The 16,169-nt window shown below is 63.7% G+C and overlaps 3 protein-coding genes across 9 annotated transcripts in view; 2 read left to right on the plus strand and 1 right to left on the minus strand.

Annotated features, from left to right (window-relative positions):
* The window catches only part of MYBPC2 (myosin binding protein C2), a 28,499-nt gene extending 25,700 nt beyond the window's left edge, over positions 1–2,799 (plus strand). The window contains exons 27-28 of the mRNA XM_054710905.1: positions 1,041–1,227; positions 2,687–2,799. Coding sequence (XP_054566880.1) covers positions 1,041–1,227; positions 2,687–2,697 — 198 coding nt within the window. The 3' untranslated portion in view covers positions 2,698–2,799. The remainder of the gene's footprint in view (positions 1–1,040; positions 1,228–2,686) is intronic.
* A 159-nt stretch (positions 2,800–2,958) lies between these two features.
* GARIN5A (golgi associated RAB2 interactor 5A) lies at positions 2,959–8,933 on the minus strand. 6 transcript variants are annotated; one of them, XR_008554948.1, is made up of 6 exons: positions 8,781–8,933; positions 8,508–8,625; positions 8,008–8,138; positions 4,520–4,661; positions 3,523–3,700; positions 2,959–3,445 (listed from the first exon to the last, which is right to left on the minus strand). XR_008554948.1 is itself a non-coding variant. In XM_054710648.1 (5 exons), the coding sequence occupies exons 1-5, from the start codon at positions 8,852–8,854 to the stop codon at positions 3,348–3,350; spliced, it is 552 nt and encodes a 183-aa protein (XP_054566623.1). In that variant the 5' UTR covers positions 8,855–8,933; the 3' UTR covers positions 2,959–3,347. The 6 variants fall into 6 exon arrangements, 3 of the variants coding, with proteins under 3 accessions (XP_054566623.1, XP_054566622.1, XP_054566624.1); XR_008554947.1 differs by having other exon boundaries at positions 2,959–3,381; positions 4,419–4,661; XR_008554946.1 differs by having other exon boundaries at positions 4,419–4,661.
* Positions 8,934–9,062: 129 nt separating this feature from the next.
* EMC10 (ER membrane protein complex subunit 10) lies at positions 9,063–15,935 on the plus strand. Of its 2 annotated transcripts, XM_054710700.1 has the most exons (8): positions 9,063–9,239; positions 10,096–10,165; positions 11,358–11,467; positions 12,328–12,432; positions 12,986–13,167; positions 14,325–14,418; positions 15,196–15,282; positions 15,529–15,600. In XM_054710700.1, the coding sequence occupies exons 1-7, from the start codon at positions 9,126–9,128 to the stop codon at positions 15,280–15,282; spliced, it is 762 nt and encodes a 253-aa protein (XP_054566675.1). In that variant the 5' UTR covers positions 9,063–9,125; the 3' UTR covers positions 15,529–15,600. The 2 variants fall into 2 exon arrangements, with proteins under 2 accessions (XP_054566675.1, XP_054566674.1); XM_054710699.1 differs by lacking the exon at positions 15,196–15,282 and having other exon boundaries at positions 9,066–9,239; positions 15,529–15,935.
* The last annotated feature ends 234 nt before the right edge of the window (positions 15,936–16,169 follow it).

Consider the following 16,169-nt stretch of genomic DNA (forward strand, 5'->3'; position numbering starts at 1 on the left):
TTCACGCCACTTAGTTATTTACCTCCCGTTCTATTCATTTCCTCAGTTCATTCATTCACTGCATTTGCTTACTTACATCATTCATTCACTCAGTCATTCATCCACCCTGTCTTATCACATATTTTTGAAGGCTTTCTATGTGCTGGTGGATTGGAGAAGTCCCATATGCTGGGGGACACAGCATTAACCTTTTGCACTCGGATGTCGAGTGTGACTCCACACCGTTAGCATTAGAATAAAGGAATTGAGAAAAAAGCAAGTGAGTGCAAAGGGTTAACTCAACGCCACACAAATGACTATCTACACTAATAAAAAAGTAACATGCTAATTGACTGTACCTTCATAACACCCACCAGCCAATCAGGAGCGAGTATCAAATCAAACCAACAAAGATGGTGGGTTAATTTGCATACACAGGCGGGGAGCAGCTGGGGGTGGGCAGGACGCTTGCATCATCACCATGACAAGGACGCAGGCATTCCGCACCACCCCAGCCGCTCTGGGCCTCTGGGCAGTGTGGGAAGGCGGAAAGGCGGCTCTGGCCAGAGCCAAGGCAATGCCGGCAGCCAGGGGAAGGAAGGCCCATTCTTGCATGAATCTTAGTGCATCGGGCCTCTAGTAAATTATAAAGGGTGGTAAGGATGCCGGAGAAGCACAGGCAGCCACGAGTGTGAAACACGCCTCAGGCCCCGCCCAGAGGTTGGGGGTGACGTGTGAGCTGAGGCCCGAGTGGGGCAGGTGCTGACTGGAGGGAAGAGAAAGCGGCCAGCACCAAGGTCCTGGGGTGGGAGCCTGCCTGAAATCTATAAAAATATAAAAATAATAAAAAATTAAAAATAAATAAATCCTGCTGGGCCCTCGAGACCCACAGGAGTGAGCTCCTCTGACTGAGTGGTCAGGAACACGACCAGGCCAAGGTCATGCGGCCATAATTAGGAGGCGGCACAGCCAACATGAGGACTCGGACCTCCCACCCAGGGCCCGTTCTCCACGGGCCAGGCACCCTCTCTGAGCTGCCCGCCTCCCCTCCCCCGCCGCAGCCGAAGGTGGTCTGGATGAAGAACAAGATGGAAATCAGAGAAGACCCCAAGTACCTGATGACCAACTACCAGGGGATCCTGACGCTGAACATCCGCCGCCCCTCCCCCTTCGACGGGGGGACCTACACCTGCCTCGCGGTCAACGAGCTGGGGGAGGCGCTGGCCGAGTGCAAGCTGGAGGTCCGAGGTGAGCGGCCGCCCCTCCGCCCGCTGCCCATGCTCGTGCCCTTTGCAAAGCTACGGGAGTCAGACTGGAGTCAGACCGGCGGGAGGCCGCCGGGGCGGGAGGGCGGGGTGGGAGCGCCTGACCCAGGCTGGGTGGTGTCCCAGTGTCCCAGGGGAGCTGAAGGACAAGAAAGAAGCGAGTGAGGAGAGCTTAGCAAGTGACCGCTGCGGCCTCCAGTGGGAGGCGTGTGGACACGGCCTCGAAACAAACATGGGTTACGGCAGAGGCCCCGGGCTGTGGGAGCCCAGGGGCACGCCTCCCTCCTGCACAGCCTGCCCCAGACTGTCCCCCAACCCCACTCTGCCCGCCGTCCCCCCTTCCCCCCCTCAGCCCACAGCCTCAGCTTCAGCTGCTGGCCCTCTTCCTTCTTTTTTTTTTTTAAAATATATTTTTATTGATTTCAGAGAGGAAGGAAGAGAGAGAGAGAGAGAGAAACATCAGTGATGAGAGTGAATCATAGATCGGCTGCCTCCTGCAAGTCCCCCACTGGGGATGAGCCCACAACCCGGGCATGTGCCCTTGACCAGAATCAAACCCGGGACCTTTCAGTTCACAGGCCAACGCTCTACCCACTGGGCCAAACCGGCTAGGGCTCTTCTTCCTTCTGAATGCTCTTCTTCCTTCCTCCCTGCCTCTGTGTGTCTCTCCAGCCCACCCCACACAGGGCCCCAGAGGACACTCTGTCCAGGGGTGACCTGCCCTCCAGGGGCTCCCCAGCAGCCCAGGCGCCCCTCAGCCTGGTGTCATGGTCCTGCATCTGACACACACACACACCCCCGCCGCCCCTCTCTGGCCTCATGTACCCCCGTTTTCCTCCACGCTGTTCAGGCCACACCGAGCTGTGGGCAGTAGGACAGACTGGCCGTGCTTCCTCCTGGCCCCGGGCCTTTGCACGTGCCATTCCGTCCACCCAGAACACGCTTCCTCATCTCCCCACGCCGGGCTCTGTGGGGAGGCTGCTATCCAGGTCCCTCCCAGGCGGCTGCCGGAGAAGTCCCTCCCCGACTGGGACCTCCCCTGGCCCCAGAGAGCAGACAGAAGGGACCCTACACAGGGCTCAGAGACCTCCGAGCCTTCCCCTCAGTCACGCCTCCAGGCCGCCGTCCCCTTTATCAGCTGTTCAATCAGCTCCGAAATAGCCCCACTCCAGGGTTCCGGGGTCAGCCTGTTGCCAGCCGCTGCTCAGAAATCTCTGCTCAGATGCTCCCAGTTTGGGGTTCAAAGCTGCAGCCCTCACAGGCACGCTGGCCGTGGGGTGGCACCCGGCAGAGAGGAGGGAGGGGAGCCGGGTGGTGAAGGGGAGACGGCGCCCCCTGCTGGCCAAGCGAGTCCAGCAGGCGGAGGGGCCTGGCGGGGCGCTTGCCTTGGGGAAGCCGGGTCCCTGCGCCCCCGCAGCCACCCCCTCCTCCTGTCCCCCCAGTGCCGCAGTGAAGTCCCCACCGCCGGATCGCGGCTGCTGAGCCTGCGCGGACCTCCCCGACAGCGGCTCTTTTCAGGAGCCGCCACTGAGAAGATAACAATCTTGTCTGGAGACACGCGTGTCTGTCCTTCTTGACTCCGTAGCCCCGCAGCCCCGCCTTCCTCCTGGGCAGGGGCTGGGCCCCTGGGGGGGGGAGTGGGGGGACAGCCAGGTCGCAGCGGCCCCCGCCTTAAGGCAACCCCTGCATGAAACAGACCACTGGGAGGCCGCCGTCCAGGAATAGCCATTTAGTCGGGCAACCACGTTGCTATGGCAACCACGGAGCGTCAGGGGCGAACCCAAGACCCCCCCTCTTAGACTGGCGCCCGAGAGCGGGGACCGGGCAGGCCGGCTGCTGCGGGGAGGAGCCCAAGGCCAGGCTGGGAAGGCTCCCTGGTGAGGCGGCCGTGGTGGGACGGGGTGCCAGGTCTCAGGGGTGGCCCCCAGGGAGCCGGACGTGGTGCGAAGACATGCGGGGGAGACCACGCTGAGCATGCTGGGAAGGCTGCTTCGGCCGGGTGGCCACCCACGTGGAATTGGGGACGATGGCCAAACTGCTCATGGCCTGGTTGTTGGTTCTTGATTCACTTTATAATCCATCTGTCCGCCCGACGTAGGGAGGTTAGATCTCTGGTCCTTTGGGGGCGTCAAGGGTGCTGGAGGAATGGGAGTCCCGGAGTTAGGAGGCCTGAGGGCTCAGCCCGGTCCCAGGGCTCGCAGCTGCGGACAGAGTCTGTCTCAGAGGCCGTGGCTGCAGATGTGGCTGCAGTTGGGGCGGGAGGGGACCCTGTACTTACTGGGAAGGGGGGGAGCAGGTATCTTCAGAGGAAGGGGCCCCGCAGGTTCCAGGGGCCCCACCTTCAGGGAGAGGCGCCGCTCCCCTCCTCAGGCCCCCGGGGACCTGGGCATCGGGCCGGGCTGGCCCCACCCTTCAGGACCAGGCAGTCCCTCGCCAGATGCCCCTATGCAGAGAGGCTGGGAGGGGAGATGCCCAGTTAGGGAACAGCAGCCACCTTAGCTGGCCCCCCTCAGCCATGAGACCCGCCCTGCTGAGGCCCTGCTGTCCTTCATCACAGACTTCACACCCTGTCAGGACTCGGAGTCCAGCCCTGTCACTGCCACGGTCAACTCAGGCATCCCGTCCCCCAGCCCTCCTCCCTCAGACCCACTGAGTCCCAGCCCCCAGCCCCTCCTCCCTCAGACCCAGGGGTCCAGGCCCCCAGCCCCTCCTCCCTCAGACCCACTGAGTCCCAGCCCCCAGCCCCTCCTCCCTCAGACCCAGGAGTCCCAGCCCCCAGCCCCTCCTCCCTCAGACCCAGGAGCCCAGGCCCCCAGCCCCTCCTCCCTCAGACCCAGGGGTCCAGGCCCCCAGCCCCTCCTCCCTCAGACCCAGGGATCCAGCCCTCAGCCCCTCCTCCCTCAGATCCAGGAGTCCAGCCCCCAGCCCCTCCTCCCTCAGACCCAGGGGTCCAGCCCCCAGCCCCTCCTCCCTCTGACCCAGGGGTCCAGCCCCCAGCCCCTCCTCCCTCAGACCCAGGAGTCCAGGCCCCCAGGCCCTCCTCCCTCAAACCCAGGAGTCCAGGCCCCCAGCCCCTCCTCCCTCAGACCCAGGGGTCTAACCCATTTCCACCCACCCGCCACCCACCGCCCTCCTGGAAGCCCCATCCCTCCCTCCTCCCCCTCAGTCAGATACTCCTCCTCCTCTTCATCTTCCTCTCCATCCTCCTCCTCGTCCCCATCCTCCTCCCGGTTACTCCGGGCCGAGCGGAAGCGCAGGCAGTAGAGCAGCCGCACCCACTGGCCGAACTCGCAGTCGCCGGTCCTGGGCGGACTCCGCAGCTGCAGGTAGAAGGTGCGGCCGGTTTGAAACTTGACCTTGAGCTGCCTGCGGCTTTCGTCGTGGACGAAGAGCTGGACGAACTGCAAGGGGATCATCCTGGGGGGCGGAAGGGGCGCCTCAGGTCCCGCCTTCCCCGGCCCCGCAGCCCGCGCCCTCAGCGTCGGGGCTGCCCCCCCCCCTGGCCGCCCCCGTCTCTCCCCAGAGTCCTCCTCACGTTCTCGGCCGCTTGAATCTTACCCACCCCTGCCGGCGTCCACAGAGCACGTGTGTGCCTCCCGCTGGCTAGTCCTCTCTCCTAAACCCCGGAGTTGAATACACACCCGCCTCCTTGAAATCCAGTTCCATTTGGATGTTGGATCCACAGCTGACACAGGAAATGTCCAGCCACCCAGTTTCTGACCTTATCCCCACCCCAAGCCCGCTCCTCTCCGTCCTCCCGGTTTTAGCTACTTCCACGTGCTCGGTCAGGAACCTGGAGTTGCTCCCGACTTTCCCTCTCGCACCCTCACGCAGTCCTGCTGCTAAAATTATCCACAATCCCACCACTTCCATCCCCCCCGCGCCTCCACCGGGGCCGCCAGCCCCAGTCTGTCCCCCACGCGGCCGCCAGAGGGCGCCGGTCAACACCTGAGTTGGCTCGGGTCCCTCCCGTGGTGGCTCAGAGTAAAAGCAGTCCTCACCTTGGCCAGGACACCCTGCACCGTCAGCCCCTTTTGTCCCCTCTCCGCCCACACCTCCCGCCTACCTCCCTGGCTCACTCCGCTCCAGCCACACTGGCCTCCGCGCTGTTCCATTAACCGGCCAGGCTTGGTCCGACCTCAGGACCTTTGCACAGGCGGTGCCCTCTGCCTGAAGTCTTCCTCCAGCCACCCCCGCGGCTTGGCCCCCACATCTCTCTCAGGGAAGTCTGTTTACAATCCTTGGCCTATTTGCAACCACGTCCACGCTTGCAGACCTCCGCATGGCCCCCTCTCTGGGCCCCCATACGTCTCCCATTGGACAAACTTGCCATCTATTCCGTCTGCCTGCCCAGTAGAAGGTGAGCCGGAGGGCAGAGATTTGGGGCTGATTTTGTCACTGCTGCTTCTCTAGCACCCTGATGGACACGGAGTGCCGTGGAGACTTGAGTATCTGAAGAAATGGATTGTCTGCCTCCAGCCTGATTCAAGGTCCAAGGCAGAGGAGAAAACAACCCAGAGAGGGTGGGTAAGCTGGCCTAGGTCACTCAGCGGGATCTGGACCCAGTCGTCCATGTTCTTAACCACAGCAATTAGGGAGCCACATAGGCCCGCTCTGGCCCAGCAAGCCTACCTCTAGGAATTGGTCTTACACCCTCATACCTGGGCACATGGATGTCCCCTGCCTGCCACACTGGCTGTAACCCCAAGACACCAGACACAACCTCGGGGATGGGGGGGACTATCAATGATTATATTCTCAAAATGGAAGAATAGCCGCTGGCATTGACAGAGCTTATGCTGTGCCAGGCACTGCTGTTCTAAGCACTTTTACTCAGTGTATCCCCCAGCGGCCCTGGATGGGGGCTCTCCCCTCATCCCCATGTGTCAGACGAGGAAACCGAGGCACCGACAGGTAGGGAACTTGGCCAAAGCTAGTGAAGAGGGGAAGCCAGGATTTGAACTTCGGTCACCCGAGGGCGGCCCTTTGTTCAAGGATGGTCCCTATTATAAGGATGTTCCCAAGAACAGCAAGAGTGGTGCCCCCCCCCAAAAAAAAAAATCACATAAAAAAGAGTGGTGCCCTGACCAATTTGGCTCAGTGGATAGAGCATCGGCCTGCAGACTCCGGGGGTCCCGGGTTCGATTCCGGTTAGGGGGGTGTATCTTGGTTGCGGGCACATGCCCAGTGGGGAGTGTACAGGGGGCAGCTGATCGATGTTTCTCTCTCATCGATGTATCTAACTATCCCTCTCCCTTCCTCTCTGTAAAAAAATAAAAAAATCAGGAAAATATATTAAAAAAACAAAACAAAAAAAAGAGTGGTGCCCAAGGGGCCAGAGTCTGTTCAGTCGTGTGTGTCCACAAGAGGCCCTGGTGGCTGTACTCACGTTGGTAGGAAGTGGATACAGACATCCTGCTGAGGGAGCGAGCGGAGGGAAAGTAGCCTATAGCATGTGCCTGCAACTGTTAAAGGGCCGACACACACACACTAGATGTCCATCGGAGTGGTCCAGAGTAACTCCGGCTGTAAGCTGGTCAGCAGGGAGGCGCCAGGGTGAGTGTTGAGGCTGAGTTTGCAGAGCAAGCTCAATGCTTTTACGTGGATGGTATGCTTATTCGGGGGTGGGGAGGAGGGGAGGGTGCTAAAGGAGATTATGGGGGTCAAAGCCCTCCCTCAGTGCCACCCTCAGCATCCTTCCCACTGCAGGTCACAGCTCAGTGAGCAGGGCGATCAATTGGTGGGATGCAATTAGCACCGAAAAGAAAAGGAATGTTGTGGAAAATGCCAGACCACCATAAGACGCCTGGATACTGCTCTGTGGAATGCTTTAAACGCAGAGACAGGGGTAAATAAAGGCTGTAAGACGCCTTTCGTTCAGGTCAGAATCAGATTCTGCCACCAAGTGAATTACAAAAAAGTCAGAGCCGCCCGGCCGGCGTGGCTCAGTGGTTGAGCATCGGCCCATGAACCAGGTCACGGTTTAATTCTGGGTCAGGGCACATGCTTAGGTTTTGGGCTTGATCCCCAGTAGGGGGTGCTCTGGAGGGAGTGGATTGATGTTTCTCTCATCATTGATGTTTCTATCTCTCCCTCTCCCTTCCGCTCTCTCTAAAATAAATAAAACATTAAAAAAAAAAAGTCAAAGCCACTGGCAGAATGCTTCTCTAAATACACTATACCCATGGGCATGTTTTGGTATTTGCGGCTGGAGTTGGATGCAGGAGCCTAGGATGGGAGAAATGTATATTTTGTGCTGTGTGTTTTGTACTTTGGGGTGAATCTGCATTACGTTTTCCATGAAAAACCAGAGACCTGGAGGGGCAGTGCGTAGTGGGACACAGGAGCTTCAGCTTTGTGAGGTCGGCCATCATGAGGAGCCTGAGGTTCCGATCCAGCCCTGACCCACTGTGAGGCCCTGGGCAGGCGGCTCCCTGCTCTGGGCCCCTGTTTATCTCTTTGGAGGATGGGGCTAAAGGGCCCCACCCTGTACGAGTATGACGTCAGAGATGAGACGAGTGGCCCAGGGGTGCTTGGCATGCAGTGGGCGCTGCAGGTCATTCTCTTGACCCTGGCCAGGCTGTGGCTGAGGACTGTTCCCCCTCGTGGCTAACTATCCCTGGTTTCTGGCCCCTGTGGACGGCCCTGTCCTGGTTCTTCTGGGTGGCGGTAGCTCCTCGGTCATCTGGGCGAGAGGAGGAGCTGCAGGGAGCCGGATGCCCTGAGCTGGGGAAGGAGGTCGGGGCTGGGCTGGGGCAGTCACCCGAAGAGCTGCAGGTGTCCGTTCTCCTTGGCAGGGCCCGCCAGCAGCAGCAGGTCTGGGAGCTCCAGGGCTGGACTGGAGGCTGCCACCCCCATGGTTACCTTGTTGGCAACTTCTCCTAACCGGGTCACCTGGGGCGGGGCACAAGGGTTAGAAGCTGGATAGATGGTGCTGTGTGTGTGTGTGTGTGTGTGTGTGTGCGCGCGCGCGCGCAGAATTGGGAAGGGATCAGAGGTCAAGAAGGATTAAGGTTCATGAACCTAGTGAATGAAACACCAAGACGGGAGTCGGATGTCCTGAGGTCAAAGGTCAAGAGTCATATAGGTGTTAAGTCAGGGAAACTGAAGCAAGGAAATCAGAGGCCAGGTTTCATAGAGAAGCTAAAGGTCTGGAGGTATGGGGAAAGGGGTCGGTCAGGAATGGGGGAGTTGTCAGAAGTGGGGAGAGCCGGGGTTCCCCAAGTCAGGAGGTGGGGCTCAGGCGGTCCTGGGGCTTCACACCTGCACGAAATTGCTTTCAAAGATGGTGAAGTCTCGCAGCTGGTCGAACTCCCCGCTCTGAAGGAGGCGTTGGAGCCGTCCAGGCCGGCCCGTGGGACAGGCTGAAACGAGGGTGTGTCTAGGGGGTCAAGTTCAGGGGCGGGGGCGGGGGAGGTGTCTATTCCAGGAGGCTGGGCCCGGCGCTGAGCGTAGGGGTTACCGGGCTATCGGTCTCCAATAACCGGCCTCATCCCTCACCTGGCCCAGCCCCTGAGGCACGGCTCCGCCTCTCACCTGCCATCCATCCCACCTGGTCCCACTACACCTGTTCCATCCAGGGCCGGCCTACGCTCTAGTCTCTGCTTCATCGGAGGGAGGAGCCGGGGGAGAAAACGGAGGGCGTGGCCACTGACAGTGTGACGTCACAACGCAGCGGACCGGGAGACGCCCGTGATTGTGCCGTCACCCGAGGGGCGGTGCCCGCCCCGTTGACGTCAGGCCCCGGTAGGGGGCGGGCGCTAGTGCGCAGACGCTAGGAGCCGGCGCAGGCGCACGCGGGCGGGACGCGGTCCGTTCCTCCCAGAGTGCTCCGCGGCGCTCGGCTCACTCTGGCCCGTGGGTTGGTGGGAAGGGGTCAAAATGGCGGCGGCCGGCGCCAGGGCCACTCGGCTGCTCCTGCTCTTGCTGATGGCGGCCGCAGCCCCCAGCCGCGCGCGGGGCAGTGGTTGCCGGTCCGGGGCCGCTGCGCGGGGGGTGAGTACTCATTGGCGCGGCCGACAGAAATCGTGAGGTCGGTTAAGGCGGGAACGGGGCCACGCAGGGCCGAGAGGGAAGAGAGGTGAAAGCACCGTGGAAGGCGAGCTTGCAGCCCTGCACCTGCAGAGGCCGCACAAGAAGCGGGAGGGCAGCGTGAGGGGCGGGGCTCGGGTGGGACCTAGGCACTCGTGTGCTCGGCGCGGTGAAGATCGGGTCCAGACTGCCTCGCCTCTCCCGCGTTCTGATGCTGGGAACCTGCACCATGAATATGCATGAGGAGGTGTGGCCCGGATGGAACACTAGCGAATCAGACGTCGGGCCGCTAAAATGAAAAAGGCGGGGCGGAGGGCTCTCTCGAGATTGGAGGGGGTGTGCTGTGGCTGAATATGCATGAGGGGGGGCGGGATCTTGAGCGGATTAAAATCTGGAACGGAGGTTGCGCAGATCCGAGAGTGGAGGATGCAGCAGAGTTGGGAGAAATTTGGAGATTTGGAGAAGAGGAGGGCGTGGATCCCTCCTTTTTGGGGCAGTTAAGGTGAACACGAGGCTACTTGGATATTATTAGCTTAGAAAGGAAGCGCAGGGTGCCTTTTAACTCAGGCATAATAATAATACTGGAGGTGAAAGTGACCCGCGGATAGTTGCCTTGGAAACGAGGTTAGCTTGCTTGCAGGCTCTGGTTTTCTGGGGACCGTCCAGATCCTGAATTTTCATGAAATGGGCGGTGGAGTCGTGGGCAAGCGTCAGTGTTTGGCTATGAGTATGAAAATAAGGCTCCTCTCTCAGGATGCCAGTCTGTCCGGGGTCAGGGTGAGGGCTCTGTGGGTCCTCACTTGGGGTCCTCTGTCTGCAGGCCGGGGTGGAAGGTCGAGACGAGGCCTGTGGCACCGTGGGGCTGCTGCTGGAGCACTCATTTGAGATCGGTGAGTCGAGCAGTGTCCTCGCCTGAACGCGTCCCCAGCGCCGGTGAAGTCGGGAGCCTTGGTTTGGGTGCTGTGCGGTGTGAGACACCCTCCCTTCACTGACAGCCTTGCCCCTGAGAGGGTGTTTGCATTGCCCTGGGGGGGGGGCGGGGAGGGCACTAGAATAGACACTATGCCTTTAACTGTAAGGCAAATCCAATTCAGAAAGGTCACGGCAGCAGCAGAGATAACCTCGGAGAGCACTTCTCTGACCCATTGCCTGTGCCCTGCACTAGTGGTGAGATGCTCTGCGTGTAGTAACCCCAACATCCTCACAACAGTCATGCAAGGGAGTAGGTGTTAGGGATGGCCCCATTTTTCAGAAGAGGAAACTGAGGCCCAGAAGGGCACCACACTCCATGGCCCAGCCTGCACTGCCTTGATTCAGATGCCCCCAGAGCACAGATGTCAGTGAGGCCCAGGGGTTAATAATCCAGTCTGGGAAGCAGCTCCCCATGTGACATCCAGGACCGGCCGCCAGGGCCGGGGGCCCAGCTGGTGTGCCAAGTGCTGTCCTCTGCAGCTTACAAAGGCCTTGATCTCTAGCTGCCCGCTGCCCGTCGCCCCCTCAGCCCACACTGTCCCTCCCCCAATTGCCCCCCTTCTAGACGGCTTTCCTTCCTGGCTCTGCTGAACAGACTCAGTACATTTTTGTGACAGTTTCCTCTTGCAGCATCGGCTTGTTTTAAACTTGGATGGGGTGGAGGGGAAGCCCAGCCTGGGGCCCCAGACTCTGGGGGGCACTTGTTATAAACACTGAAGCTGGGCCTCTTAGACCTGGTATCTTCCTGAGAAAGCCACGCTGATTGTGATGGCCCGGCGGGGGGTGGGTTGTGGGGGGAGTGTGGACTCTTGGGCCCGGTATCTTGCAGCTGGGCAAACAGGCTCAGAGCAGTTATGTCAATGTCCCTGGTCATTGCCGCCTCTGCCTGCCCTGCAGGATCTGGCAAGGCAGAAGGGCTTAGGAGCTGTGGGGTTCAGGCGTCTGCCCTGCTCTGTGAGGATGTGGTGGGGTGTCCCTCACTTGCAGGTGGGAAAACGGGGGCTCAGGTTGGGGAAGCTGGTCACTGCAAGGGTTGAAGGGTTGAAGGGTTGAAGGGTTGAAGGGTTGAAGGGTGCTGTGGGGGTGCTCGCTGAGCCCAGGCTCCCACAGATGACAACGCCCACTTCCGGAAGCGCGGCTCCATCCTCTGGAACCAGCAGGACAGCACCTTGTCCCTGTCGCAGCGGCAGCTCAACGAGGAGGAGCGGGGCCGACTCCGGGTGAGGAGGGGACCGGGGCCTGGCGAGCAGGGGGGACACATGTGCCCTAGCGTGTGGCATGCATGCCTCAGGGCCTTGGCCCGTGCTGCCCCTCCGCCCAGCACACCCTCTCCTCCGTCAGTTTTTTTACAAAATATATTTTTATTGATTTCAGAGAGGAAGGGAGAGAAGAGAGAGAGAGAAACATCAATGATGAGAGAGAATCATTGATCGGCTGCCTCCTGCACGCCCTCTACTGGGGATCAAGCCCACAACCCAGGCATGTACCCTTGACCGGAATCGAACCCGGGACCCTTCAGTCCGAAGGCTGAGGCTCTATCCACTGAGCCAAACCAGCCAGGGCTCCTCCGTCAGTTTCCCACAACCAGCTCCTACCCTTCCAGATTCAGCCAGAACCGGCCAGTCCGTTAGGATGAGGTTTGCTTTTGAGGAGAGAGAACCCCACAGGAGCCATGATGGAACGAGAACGTTCCCTCTAGCCCTGCTCCATGGCCTCCTCCAGGGCTGGACTCCCAGGCCAGCTCGGTCCTCCCCGAGGAAGGTGTAGGGGTTCCTGGGGCTCCGGTGGGGCTCCAGGGAACAAGGGAGAGGAGGGGCTGAGGGAACAGCCATATTTAAGGGAAACGGGTGAAAGCAACCACAGTGCACTTCCACCCTGTCCCTTTGGGTAGATGGAGCTCCAGGGTCCCGGCTCACCCCCGGGCAGGGCCATCTGGGTAGGAAGAGCCCGGGCGTCCTCAGCGCGGCGGCCGGAGTGGGCGGGACTGTGGACGGGCCTTCCTGGCTGCGGGCCGTGGGGGGCTGGGCTTGGTAGGGTCCTGGCGTCCTCCCTCTCACCGCCGCCTCTGCCTGCCCTGCAGGATGTGGCAGCCCTCAACGGCCTGTACCGGGTCCGGGTTCCCAGGCGGCCTGGCGCCCCTGAGGGCCCCGAAGCTGGCGGCTACGTCTCCTCCTTCGTCCCTGCGGTGAGTCAGTGGCAGGACTGGCCTCCATCCTTGTTCTTCCCACCCGTCCCGGCCTGGCTGCCACCATTCGTGCCCCAGTATTTATGGACGAGGAGAACTTGGACTTGGCCTTGTCCTCGAGGGCCTCCCAGCGGCGTCCATGCCGTGGGTTCTCTGAGGGGGCAGCACAGGGTGGCTTGGGCCTGGGCTTGTGCCCGAGGGGCAGGTGGCCACGGAAGCTTGAAAGATGCTGCTGGGGCTGTGGGAAGGGTGGTGGGAGGGGCTGTGGGTGTGTGGGGCGGTGGGAGGGGCTGTGGGGGGCTGTGGGAGGGGCTGTGGGTGTGTGGGGCGGTGGGAGGGGCGGTGGGAGGGGCTGTGGGTGTGGGGGGCGGTGGGAGGGACTGTGGGTGTGGGGGGCGGTGGGAGGGGCGGTGGGAGGGGCTGTAGGTATGTGGGGTGGTGGTGGGAGGGGCTGTGGGTGTGGGGGGCGGTGGGAGGGGTGGTGGAAGGGGCTGGGGCGGGCATCCCAGTGCTGGCAAGGCCTGGGCAACAGCCCCTGCTCCCCTCCCCCCAGTGCTCCCTGGTGGAGTCGCACCTCTCGGATCAGCTGACGCTGCACGTGGATGTGGCTGGCAACGTGGTGGGCCTGTCGGTGGTGACGCACCCCGGGGGCTGCCGGGGCCACGAGGTGGAGGACGTGGACCTGGAGCTGTTCAACACGTCTGTGCTGCTGCAGCCGCCCGTCACCGCCCCAGGGTGAGGCCCCGTCACCGCCCCAGGGTGAGGCCCCGTCACCGCCCCAGGGTGAGGGCCCCGTCACCGCCCCAGGGTGAGGCCCCGTCACCGCCCCAGGGTGAGGGCCCCGTCACCGCCCCAGGGTGAGGGCCCCGTCACCGCCCCAGGGTGAGGGCCCCGTCACCGCCCCAGGGTGAGGGCCCGTCACCGCCCCAGGGTGAGGGCCCCGTCACCGCCCCAGGGTGAGGGCCCCGTCACGGCCCCAGGGTGAGGCCCCGTCACCGCCCCAGGGTGAGGGCCCCGTCACGGCCCCAGGGTGAGGGCCCGGTCACCGCCCCAGGGTGAGGGCCCGGTCACCGCCCCAGGGTGAGGGCCCCGTCACCGCCCCAGGGTGAGGGCCCGGTCACGGCCCCAGGGTGAGGGCCCGGTCACGGCCCCAGGGTGAGGGCCCCGTCACCGCCCCAGGGTGAGGGCCCCGTCACGGCCCCAGGGTGAGGGCCCCGTCACCGCCCCAGGGTGAGGGCCCCGTCACCGCCCCAGGGTGAGGGCCCCGTCACCGCCCCCGGGTGAGGGCCCCGTCACCGCCCCCGGGTGAGGGCCCCGTCACCGCCCCAGGGTGAGGGCCCCGTCACCGCCCCAGGGTGAGGGCGGCCCCAGGGTGAGGGCCCCGTCACTGCCCCAGGGTGAGGGCAGCCCCAGGGTGAGGGCCCCGTCACCGCCCCAGGGTGAGGCCCCGTCACCGCCCCAGGGTGAGGGCCCCGTCACTGCCCCAGGGTGAGGGCAGCCCCAGGGTGAGGGCCCCGTCACCGCCCCAGGGTGAGGGCCCCGTCACCGCCCCCGGGTGAGGGCCCCGTCACCGCCCCAGGGTGAGGGCCCCGTCACCGCCCCAGGGTGAGGGCCCCGTCACCGCCCCAGGGTGAGGGCCCCGTCACCGCCCCAGGGTGAGGGCGGCCCCAGGGTGAGGGCCCCGTCACCGCCCCAGGGTGAGGGCCCCGTCACCGCCCCAGGGTGAGGGCCCCGTCACCGCCCCAGGGTGAGGGCCCGTCACCGCCCCAGGGTGAGGGCGGCCCCAGGGTGAGGGCGCAGGATGTACCCAGCCCCGCCGGCTTGGCCGTCCCCCTGCCTGCTGGTGTTCGGGTGGCTGCCTCCGGCCCTCACCGTCTCCTCCTCCCCCGCAGCCCCGAGACGGCGGCCTTCATCGAGCGCCTGGAGATGGAGCAGGCCCAGAAGGCCAAGAACCCGCAGGAGCAGAAGTCCTTTTTCGCCAAATATGTGAGTGCGGTTCCGCCTGCCCTGCCCCCTTCCGGACAGGCCCGCTCCGCCCTGCTTCTCCTCCTGGCCCCTGTGCGGCCCCCGGGCCTCGGTGCATGGCCCCCTGGGCGGGCTGGAGCCCCGGCGCCCATCTCAGTGCGGGCGGCTCAGAGCTGGTGTGCGGCCGGGCGCCGGGTGGGGCAGCGGGGTGCAGGCAGCGCCAGTGAGCGGAGGCCTGTGGGGGGGGCTGAGGGCGGCGGTGGGGAAGGGGGAAGGGCTGCCCCAGGAGCAGCTGGGACGAGAGTCCAGTGGGGAGGACGCGGCCTGGGCCGGGCCGGGCTGTGAGGCTGGAGATGGGGTGGCAGAGGAACGGGGTGGCTTGGAAGGAGGGGCTGGTGGGGTCCCCCCAGGTCCAGGAGGCAGGCGGCTCTGGGCAGGGGCACTGGGTGGGGGTCAGGGTGAGGGCCCTGACCCCCAGTGCTCTGGGCCAAGGGCCCGGAGGCCGGTCTGGAGCTGAGGAGGGGCCAGGCCTGCGCTGCCAGAGAAGCCCCAGGCCCAGGGTCCCGGGACCTGGGGGTGCTGCTGCAGGGGGCGGCCCGCCAGGGGCGGAGCCAGGGCCACGGGCGGGAGGAGGCTGAGCCCTGCAGTGCTGGGCGCCGTGCCCGCAGGGCCTGACGGAGGATTGTGAGGAAACTGAGGCCCAGAGAGGCCGAGAGCTGGCCTCCCTGGCCGCCCTCCCGAGGGCTGCAGGACCCCACGGCCACCACTGGCCCTGACCCGCGCCCCCTCCCTCCTCAGTGGCACCTCATCCTGGGGGGGGCCGTGTTGCTCACAGCCCTGCGTCCTGCTGCCCCGGGGCCCACGCCATCTCCGCAGGAGGCCTGAGTGAGGACCGAGCCCCTCCCGCCTCTGCCCGCTGTGACCCCCCTGCCCTCCCCGCCCGACCCCGACCCGTAGTGATGTAGGGGACCCGGGCCCTCTCCTCACGCGGCCTCCCCTCACGCCAGCCCCCACCTTCCCCGCCCTGGGGGGATGCTGCTCACACTCACCTCCCTTCTCTCTCTCTCTCTCTCTCTCTCTCTCTCTTTCTCTGTCTGTCTGTCTGTTGCCCGTCCTCCTGTCCGCCCACAGTGGATGTACATCATTCCTGTCGTCCTGTTCCTCATGATGTCGGGAGCACCGGATGCCGGGGGCCAGGGGGGCGGTGGGGGTGGGGGTGGCGGAGGGGGCAGTGGCCGGTGAGGGGCCGGGGGCTTCCCTGCGGCCCAGAGAGCCGGGCCTTGCTCACCCCAAAAGGACTCGCTGGCCCCTCCCCACGTGCCGCTCCCCTGGGCCCTGTGTTCCTGTCTGGAGGGGCGGTGGGACTCTTGGCCCTGCTGCCCCCTGCCCGCCCCCGTGGCCCCACTGCAGCCCCAAAGGCTTCCCTCTGACCCGTGTCCCCTCGTCCCCCAGCACCCGCTGGGCTCCATGGCCCCTGCCTCGTCGGCCACGCTCCGTCCCTGTGCCCTGAGGGCGCCTGGCTCCGCTCCTTCCTGGCTCTGCCCCTTTTCTGCCCAGGATGCCAGGCCCCCGTGAGGTGTGAGTTCGCACAGAGCAGACGGCTTCCGTGCGCGCAGGCCCGGGGTGCCCCTCCCACCGCCAGCGGCCTCCGGGTGAGGACGCTGGGCCCCAGCTGTTACCCCCGCCCCAAGCTTATCTGTTTAAACCGCTGAGAGAACATATAGAAATATATTCCACTCCCAGCAGCCACGCGCACTGGGGACTGGCTCCTG

Source organism: Eptesicus fuscus, chromosome 21, assembly GCF_027574615.1.
Source record: "Eptesicus fuscus isolate TK198812 chromosome 21, DD_ASM_mEF_20220401, whole genome shotgun sequence".
Taxonomy (NCBI): domain Eukaryota; kingdom Metazoa; phylum Chordata; class Mammalia; order Chiroptera; family Vespertilionidae; genus Eptesicus; species Eptesicus fuscus.